This window comes from Pteropus alecto, unplaced genomic scaffold, assembly GCF_000325575.1.
Source record: "Pteropus alecto unplaced genomic scaffold, ASM32557v1 scaffold20, whole genome shotgun sequence".
Classification (NCBI taxonomy): Eukaryota; Metazoa; Chordata; class Mammalia; order Chiroptera; family Pteropodidae; genus Pteropus; species Pteropus alecto.
This window is the reverse complement of record NW_006436298.1, coordinates 35,192,053-35,202,258: the sequence shown is the minus strand read 5'-3', so window position 1 is coordinate 35,202,258 and position 10,206 is coordinate 35,192,053. Positions and strand designations below refer to the sequence as shown.

General features: G+C 37.3%; 1 protein-coding gene across 1 annotated transcript in view; it reads right to left on the bottom strand.

Moving 5' to 3' along the window:
- Window positions 1–2,633: 2,633 nt before the first annotated feature.
- The window catches only part of MAN2A1 (mannosidase alpha class 2A member 1), a 152,358-nt gene continuing 144,785 nt past the window's right edge, over window positions 2,634–10,206 (bottom strand). The window contains exons 21-22 of the mRNA XM_006913274.3: window positions 4,492–4,602; window positions 2,634–2,870 (exon numbers count right to left, since the gene is read on the bottom strand). Coding sequence (XP_006913336.1) covers window positions 2,718–2,870; window positions 4,492–4,602 — 264 coding nt within the window. The 3' untranslated portion in view covers window positions 2,634–2,717. The remainder of the gene's footprint in view (window positions 2,871–4,491; window positions 4,603–10,206) is intronic.

Below are 10,206 nucleotides of genomic sequence, written 5' to 3'. Positions count from 1 at the left end.
GGGCTGAATGAAGGAGGAACAATTTATTTATAAAAGACAAAGAACAGGCCCTCACTATTCCACCCTATCCCTCAAAATGTTTTAATATATCTTGTGTACTAAATAGGATTTAAGAATTACTCTAGAGGAACATGCACATGGTGAGATTTATCTTTTATTAGAGATCTTATATTACATATTCCCAAAAAGATATAAAATCTTCCAAGAGAAAATATCAAAACCTATTGATTCCAAGGTAAGCAACATAATCAAAATGAAAGCAAAGATTTTGTTCCAGACAAAGGAATGTAAAAACATTTCGGCACAAGTACAACAAAGACATGGGAAGGTAATTACAATGTTTTACAACACACTTTACAGCATTTTATTTTAATCAGTATTTGTAGAAAACAAGGATGCTGAGTTCTCAAGCACTGCAGTTATAATCCAAATTAAAACTCCCTCCCCCTTCCCGCCAAAAATAGGAGAAAGTAATGAACTATTTGGTCAACTGAACATCTGAGATAATAAAACGTAGGCACACATATGCCACCGAGATCACAACTGTACTGTTTTTAGTGTGCCAGAGACACTAAATTATTTAATCAGTTCTTGGCCAAAGACAGACCAAAGCAAAAGCATCCTCTCTTCATTTCCCTGATAATTTATTCTAAAGATAAAAAGCAGAAACTTGCTGGTTCAAGAGAATTTCTGCTTTACCTCTGAATAGTTGGTGGCAACACACACTGAATAAGACCCGAATGACATGGGACAGATCGATCTTAACCAGAAGTGGCAAAACCAATGTTATTGCATCAAGATTTTTTAACCGATCAAAATTTCCAGAATGATTAAGCACACCTACTCGATCACAGAACACAGTAAACTCCCATAGGAAGGTTTTACATTTAAGATGCAATGAAAATACTGATCCTATTCCTGGAATTTGCTTCTGGCAATCATAACATCTACAGATGCCCATAAAAGGGAAGTATTTTTTTTCTCTTTTTAATTTATTCCCCCAAAAATGAGGAAGAAAACTTACAGTACATGTTTATTGCATGAAATTACTCCCTTCTAATATCTTTATCAACACTGGTATTGTTTCCTTAGTTATTAAAGGCGAAAGAAGTTTATGAATTTAACATAATTTAACAATAATTTTAGGAGCTGCATCTTAATTAAAAATCCAGATGATAATCAGACTTCATGATGAAACAGAAATTAGGTTTTAATTTCTCTATAAAGAAGATGGAATGACAGGAGGTAAATGGAAGTTTAAAGTCAGATAATACTAAATCCATTAGTTAACACAAAGAGAATTCCCAAAAGTGTACATACTCAAAGAATCCTTTCTATGCCCAAACTGAATACTCTAAATGTTGCTAATGTGACTTTTATTTTAATGTCAAGTTAACAATGATCCCAAATAAATTTTATCAAAAGTACTGTAATAGCACATGGGTTTAGAACTCTACTTTGAGGTTAGCACACACATAACAAAAACATGGAATTCACCGAACAAACATTCTTTAATAAGAAATCATGGTGAGCTACATATAAGCAGGTTTCAAAACAGGGTCTATTTTAAAGCATTCTCTCTTCAATATGGTTAACTCCTCTGAAATGGAAAGTGTGTGGATTTTTGCTACAAAATCCTTGCTTCAAGTTGCAGTCTCCTTGGCAGCAGCATATTTTAATTAATATTTTTCTTTCTTGTTTTGTTTTCTGAGATCTCAGTACATTCAAATAGTCAAAATGTTTAGAATAACATCATCACGAATTTAATGAAACGGATCAGAATGTGGCCAGTATTGTCAGGCATAAATTTTACAATTTATGTGTCATAGAAAGTAGTCACGCCCTCTCCCTGCCCCCAATACATCACCCCCCCAAACAGTAATATGGACACCAAAAGATTTAACAAGACTTATAAAAAAATAAGGCACATTCATTTTAATATGGTATTTTAAAAATAGAAAACCCCTTCTCAGAACATCTGTATTCAAATGAGCTGTGTAAAAACACGCCTTGTGGTACCTAAAAGAGGTAATGGTACCTATGGAATTGCTTCTCCTATTTTAGTGACAATGGAATAAATTGCACCTATCCCACATTGTCAAGTAATGAAAATATGTCTCTTTTGTACTACTGAATTATTCAAAATCTGATATTTCTGGACACACTTATTAGGAGTAGGAAGGGAGGGGTCAAATACATTAGAAAAAGGTGTGAAAACCAACTTCGTATATCACAAGGGTTGATGGATTGCACTTTTCCACATATTTCAACACTCAAAAATTTTCTAACGTGTGTGAATGATTGCAACCATTTTGGACATTAGCTATTACCCACCAGCTTCTCATTCCGTTTTGGTAAAAATGGGCATTTTTGTAAAATTAACAAAGAGTCAGCAACGTGAATACTCATAACAATCTCTTCACAACCCCCAACACAGATATAATTAGCATTTAACCTGAGATATAATCTGTTGAGAGGTTGTATTTAGACATTTCTTTGTTTGTTGCATTAATCCATACTAATGGTGGTAGTCGTTGGAAGAAACTTAAAGAAAAAAAAACTGGTTTATAGCATGGCTTTTTTTTTTCTTACTACTGATTGAAAAAAAAAAAAAAATCACAGTAGCCAGAAGCTAAAATAATGTGCTTCTTTATTGCACGTCAAACCAAGAAGTGTATAAAAGCCAATGCTTCCCAATCCAAATTTGAAGGCCAGGTTCACTTCAGCTGGATTCGGAATGTGCTGATTTCCATGGGACTCAAGCTGATCTCACTTATATTTCGGGCGTCTGGAGGCGAATGCATCAAGGACAATGATGAAGGTATGAGACTTGCAACAGTAAACTCGTTAAAAAGTTCCCGTACCAATATCTAAAAAGTAAACGATAAAAATCTGCATGTTTACATCAACTTCGAAGAAAGATTAGAAATGCATTTCTATATTCGGTGAAAAATAGTATGAGAAGAGTAAAATGTATGTTTGAAGTTCCTCTTAAGTAAAAAGAATGGGGAGGGGATGGGTAGGAGATTAAATATATTATACATGCTTGAATGTACAGACCATCGAGGGAGATGTAGGAAACTGGTAATGAGGAGAGGGTGACTTGTACCACATTCCTTTTCTGTATTGCGTGAGAACCTATGTGCAGGGGCCACTTTTTCAGTAAAAGAAAGGATATCTATGGGCCAACAAGCTTTACAAACATCCCACTTCTTTCAGTCAATATAGCCTTAACAGAATTGGTTCTCAACCATTGTTTCCCATTCCAACAGAGCTAAGAGACAGGAGCACAGGCCTGCCACAAGGAAGGTTCCTTATGTGTCAGTAAGTCCCATTTACAGGGTGGGGAAGTTGTTTGAATCCTTGGATCATATGATCCCCTTAAGACTCAATGCTTTAATGTTTGAATACAAATGTTCAAAACCAAGTATATTCAGGTCATCAACAATAAGGTAGAAGTGCAAATATAACTTAAAAAAATAACAGATACCAGTGCTTTCTTAGCACTGACTCCATTCAGGGTGAGGTAAAAGAATGGAGAAGCTTATCTGAGCAGATTTAGGTTCCCTTTCGTACTTTTCCTTCTTTTCAGGTCCTATGTACATGCTAATTTGTAGCACTGGAATTGAATCACTTGAGTCAGGTGTACAGTGTATCTATGAGGTCCCGGAGAATTGCTGGGTCAGCTGAGCTGCCTGGTAGAGCAGAACTGCCTGTATGCTAGAACCAACCCAACTGTGTTCTCTGTTACAGCCTGCTCAGAGCCAGAGGTAGATTAGGGGTTTGTTTTCTCCCAAGTTCAGGCTTGATGGAACTGTCAGCAAGATCAACTTGAAATCAAAAATTGGCAGCCAGCAAGCAGTAGTCAGCCTAAGGATCTGTTTCGTCTACACAGTGTGGACTCATGCAAATCTGGCTTCATCAGAAGACCTAGATTGCATGTTTGCCATCAGGAAACAACTGATTGGAGTTAAGTGTAGCTGCCTTAAGGGCGGTGGTTGAATTATCCCACTGGCTACAGTCTCTTTTCCCTACTGCTACCTGATCCACTTTAGTTAGTAGAAAACTTGCCTTGGACCCTCTAGGACTTGGGTTTGCCATCGCTGAACTAGATCGCACATGAGTACATCCAAGAGAGGAGGAAATATGGGGGGTAAGTGGGGAAAAGAAGCTTTGTAGGTTAAAAATGGAAGGTCTAAGAATCTAAGAGAACATTGTCTTCAAATGTAAACATGTTCTGGTGATGCATTTTGATACTGACAAGGAGAGGAGACTGACGATTGATAAAGTGCTTTGTTCAAATGGGCAGACCTGAGCTAATTTGCAGCTGAGGGGAACAAGTAAGTGAAGAGGCAATGACACATTACCTCATTGTCAGTTATTATTTGCAGAAAGTAAGGATTTCAAAGCACATTAACTCAACAAGCAAAAACAAAAACAAAAAACCCAGAAAACAAAACAAAACAAAACAAACACAACCTTTCAGCTCACCTTTCCCTGGGTAGTGGAACAAAGCAGCCCTGTGTCTCTGCTGGAAAAGCGGCAATCATATCCCCTCCTGTGGAGAATCAAGGCTGCCTCATCAGAATGCTCACCTTCCACCTGCAAAGGAGCAGAGTGCCAACATGCCACAGTAACATTAAAACAAACACTGCCACAACTTCACACTCTACTGTCTTGATGTCAGTGTCCCAAAATTACAAAGGCTCAATTTAGCAGAGAAGCCAGGCATCTCCCCTCAGGTTCCATGTCCATTGTGCCCGACCACCTACTGCTATAGCCTGTACCACTCCCCACCCCAAGGAGTCAGGTGATACTGTGTTCTAGTTTCCTTATTAAGTCATTTCATGCTTTTGTTTCCCCATAGTCCTTGAGGACTTGGGTTTCCTTTTGTCCACATATTACACATTATATACTGTTTTATCAAAGTTTCTTCAAATAAAGTATATCATTTTTATTTATTTCTAACATACACATCAGTTGAATGAACTGTAACTGAATTTGGTCCTTATCTGGTCACTGAATGACGTATCATCCTTCTTAAGACTGAAAAATGCTTCTTTATTGAATATTAAGTTTTCCTAATTGCATTAACATTTTAAATTTTTAATGTATTCGTGCATTATTTTTATATAAGAGACATCTGAATTAGCTATGCTTATCACTTGCTAGGCCGACCACATTTATTAGCTTGAATTGTCATTTAAATTTATGTTACAAAAGCTATTCCTCTTGTGTAGGCAAAAAGAAAAACATTAAACATGACAAGTCAGCTGCGGGGCTCAGTATAGGCATAACTCATTTTATTGCGCTTCACTTTATTGAGCTTCACAGATACTGTTTTTCTTTACAAATTGAAGGTTTTTGGCAGCCCTATGTCCAGCAAGTCTATTGATGACATTTTTCCAACAGCATTTGCTCACTTCATGCCTCTGTGTCACATTTTGGTAATTCTCGTGATATGTCAAATCCTTCATTATTTGTTGCAGTGATCTGTGATTAGTGATCTCTGATGTTACTGGGGCAAGATCCTCTCCACCAGCAAAAAGATTTTGACTCGATGAAGGCTCAGATGGTTAGCATTTTTTAGCAATAAAGTATTTTTTAATTAAGGTATGTACATTGTCTTTTGATTTCAGACATAATGCTATTGCACACTTAACCGACTACAGTATATGCACTGGGAAACCAAAAAATTCATGTGACTTGCTTTACTGAGATACTCGCTTTATTTAAGTAATAATGCCATGAATGGTTCGGGGCTCTGAATATTTTAAATTACAATTATCTTAATACATTTTATGTTTCCTAAAGTAGGAAGATGTTTATGATAACAAGCAAAACGAATGAAAACTCCTTGGAAAAACTATGAAATGCAGAGTTATTCAAGGAGAGTCATGTGCTGCCTGGCAGTGACACTGTGATGAAAATCAGCCCCTTTTCTCTTCTGTGGCCACAGATATGAATATGCCCAAGTTCCTGAACATCCTCCCTGGGGTTAAAATTCTTAATGTGCTATAGAGACATCTTTTCTGACTAGCTGCCAGCATTCTCACCATTGATTTGATTTTAATGTGCCTGAACATTTTAAAGCTGTCCTCACCTCAGATTCTTGGTTGGAATAACCTGTTTTATGACATTTCACACTGGTATTTTGCAGTGGTACTGCTAAGACTTTGTTTGAAGGGAGAGAAAAAAAAGTCATTTAAGGAATTCTGAGTCATTGCAGGACTACATAATATACACAGCAAGTTTAAATCATAGGATGAAGATTTCTAATGAAATTTCCATAGATTTCACATGATCTCAAAATAGCATGAAAATAGCACATAAGAAAATTCTGAAAATCCTTTATTACATACATAAGATTCAGAAGAATAACAAAGAGAACTCTGTCATGTGTCAGTTGTGAAAACCTAGACTAGTCCTTTAGTCTTCCTAAGCATCAGTTTCCTCATCTGTAAAATGAAGCTAACACATGTTTATTTTTTTCATGGAGTCACAGTGTTGGATGAACCCGCTGAAAATACCATGTAGTCACACTGTATGCTCTAGGAGACAACAGATTTTTGAAAGACCTGTTTTTACATTCATTAATGTATAAGCAATAGCGGGACCTCAGAAATGAAGGGAAGGGTGTGGGGAAGAAAATTCACAAATTTTGAAACTGTGCCAAGCACTATGCTAGGTGAGCTTCAAATTAAGTATCTTCGTAAAATAGTTCAGATCACAATTGCAGCTGAATTTATGCAGGAAGGCTTGGATGTTCCAGTCGCACAGGGAAAATCCATTATAGAACTTATTTCAGGGACTAAACCAACATCCAGCTCCCAGACTAAATGAGGCCAATGAGGCTTCTCTAGCTACTGGGTAGAGTATGGGGGAAGGTGATCTGCTTACCAAATGAAGCCATCAGGCTTAGAGAAAGCTGGATCGGAAGTAAGGTTTGGTTCTACCAGGAACCAGTTATGTTACTCTGCATATGTCATTTAACCTCTGAAAATTCAGGGAACAAGGTTAGACTCCTGAAGAGCCCCTCTGAGGGTCAAGGGCCAATCACAGTGACAACAACAGTAATTGCAGCTGACACTTAACTGAGCACTCGCTGTGTGCCAGGCCCTGTGCAGAATGCTTCTCATGGATTAACTCATTTCATCTTGCAACCTCTTAAGTAGGTGAGGTAGTATACGATTTTGCACTACTATATTTAAATGTACAGGAACACTTCAATCACAAAGCATTCTCTTACTCAAATAGCGATTATCTCTAATGACTCCACGTTAGTTCTTCATGGTCTTTTCCCACCTATGGTTGGTGTATCCTTCTATGGGTGTCTCATTACTACTGAGTAGACAAGAGAAAAATAGGCAGCATATTCCCCAACATATTCTGCACTTATCGTTTCCCTGTTATTCCCATGCAAGAGGCAGTATAAGGTTTTGGGTAGGAAACTGAAGTCAGACATGCCAAGGTGTGCCTCCCAGCACCACCATTTACTGGCTGTATGACTTCGAAAAGTTATCTACAATCCCTAGGTCAATTGGTTTCTATAAGACAAAATACAAATATTGCCTATCTTCATAGTGTTGTTGTGAGAACTAAATAAGGCTCGTGTAAAGCATTCAGCATAATGCTTGGCATAGAGACAATTTTAGGTATGTTGTTTTGAAAAATCTGAGGCATTATTAATAAAGTATATAAGGAATACAAGTCAAATGGCATCGAGATTTAGTCTGGCAATTAACTTCAACTTTGTCCAATTTATAAAAAATGTGCCAACATTTTTACTTCATTATTAGTAATAATCACAACTGCTTGTGATTGAACTGTCACAGCTGAGAACCTTTATTTGTCAAGCACTCAGTGTTTGACTGATGCCAGATGCTGTTCTAAATTCTCAGAACATCTCTAAGGTGGTTACTATTACCACTGCCATGGTATAAATGAGAACACTGGGACTCAAAGAATTAAGTGACTTGCTCTATGTCACCCAGACAGCAAGTAGACGGGATGCAATCAAACTCAGGCAGTTTGACTCCAAAGTCTGTGCTTCTAACGGCTTCATTCTCCTGCCTTTACTCTAGATATGAATTGGTGCTCACAGAGGACTACTTTTGATGTGATATAATAAAGGCTATAAATTAAAGGAGAGCACCCTCTGATATGAGGCTGCAAAAAGGGAGTATTTAATCAATAGACCGAGCAGAGCTAACACCATGATTTATCAAAACACGTATCAATTCAGAAAGTAAGCTTTAGAAATTGCAATTTCTATCCATCCACAACCCGCCCATCCATCCATTCACCTATTTTAAATAGGATTTAAGGCCATTCTGAAAATTACACATGCACATGACAGTCTCTCCTAAGAAAGGAAAAGGCAAATGGTCTTCTACCAAAGTGGATGAGAACCTAAAATGTGAGAGTAGTATTATCCCTGTCTCACATCAAAAGAAACTTGATTTGCTTAAGTAATGTGAGGTTCACAAATCAATTAACTCCTGGAAACTACAGTAAATGTTATGTGCATACACTTTTTTCTGAGGAAGAGGCTATAAAATTGACTAGATTTTCCAGGAGGAATGCGACACCACCCTCTTCACAAGGATGTGAAAAGTGGGTATAGATTACGGCATGGCTAAACACCTGGTGGAAATATTTCTCCAACCCACTCAGATTCTTTGAAAATGCCTAGTAACACTCATATTTCAGTGCATTCCGACAGCTGGAAAGGTTAGAAAATTGTACATTTTGTTATAAGTCTTGAGACAGGAAATAACCAGTAGAAATTCATTTTCCAGGGAACTCATTAAAATGTCCAATAACAGTTATCCTGTTTTGATCGACAAGATAACATGACAGAAAGGGGAAAGTAAATGGTGGTTCTTAGATATGTACAACGAAGAGAATTTTCCCCACAATTTTCACCTTTCCAGAAGCGACGGAGATCAATAAAGCACCAATCAATTCTTATAAGAAAGGCAAAATAAAGTAAAAACTTTAAACTGCCTCTTATAAGAAAGAAGGGAGTGGTGCAAACAAGTCAGAAGAGAAAATCGTATTCAATAAGTGGTGCTGATGTTGACATGACTGGTTGACAAATAATTGCAAGAAACAGTTAAGTACAGACCGAAACAAATTCCACAGAGAATAAAGAGTTAAACACAGATATAGAGGTAGATACAAAGATATACACATATAAGTAAATAAAAATATATCTGAACATAAAAGAAATGAAAATAATCTGAAAAAAATAACAGTTGAATTACATATCATTGTTCACAACTTCAAGGCAGACTGGTTCTGTGAAGTCTGGCCGAACAGCTTAATCGAGCGTTTCTGTATCCCTGAAATGTCAGCATTCCAGGCTAGGCCTATAATTCTAGTCTATGATCCTTCTTCCCATGAGATTCTCCCAGCATCCTCTCTACCAAGACTCCTTCCTCCCAAGACCCTTTCCCGATGACATGGCTTTCCCATTTAGTGTACTTGAGTAGTGCTCCTGGTTCCCCAGTTTTCAAACTTTTACAGAAGCTTCTTTTTTAATATCTCAAGCTTTTGATAGTGCAAGAAAAGGGAGTGATTAAGAGAAGACAGCTGGAGGCTGGGCCTACAGGATGAGAAGACTAACAGTTAAATTCCTAGACAGAGGCTAGAACATGCTGGGCACACAGCATGCTGGGAGGCAAGGTTTCAGGAGATGTTTGTTCCCCTCTTCATCATGTACAAATATAGGACATATAATTGATTTTTCCAAAAATATATATAAAGTAGAAAGCAATTTTATATATGCTCATATAAAAACAAAACATCACCTACTAATATAGAACAATTCTTGAAAAATGACTTTGAGGAAGAGATTTAGTTACTCTCAAAGAGTCAAATACTACCTTCTGAGGCCATGTAGGGCACTTAGATTCAGAAGACCTGGATGTGCACCCTGATTCTGCCATTTAATGCTGGGTAATTTCATTTTAATCACTTAATTTCTCCAGCCCTTACTTTCTCAATTTAGCAAATGCAGACAACTCAGCAATTTTTAGAATCATGAGGAGAGTTTTCAGAAATTACTAATTCCTAGCCTCTCCACTCTAGACCTACGCAATCAGAATCTCAGAGATGGAGAAATCTGTAAAAGTCTCTTCTTCTAAAATCTCCCCAGTATGATCTGGACACAGTGACTCTGACGCCTGGTATGGAACTGCT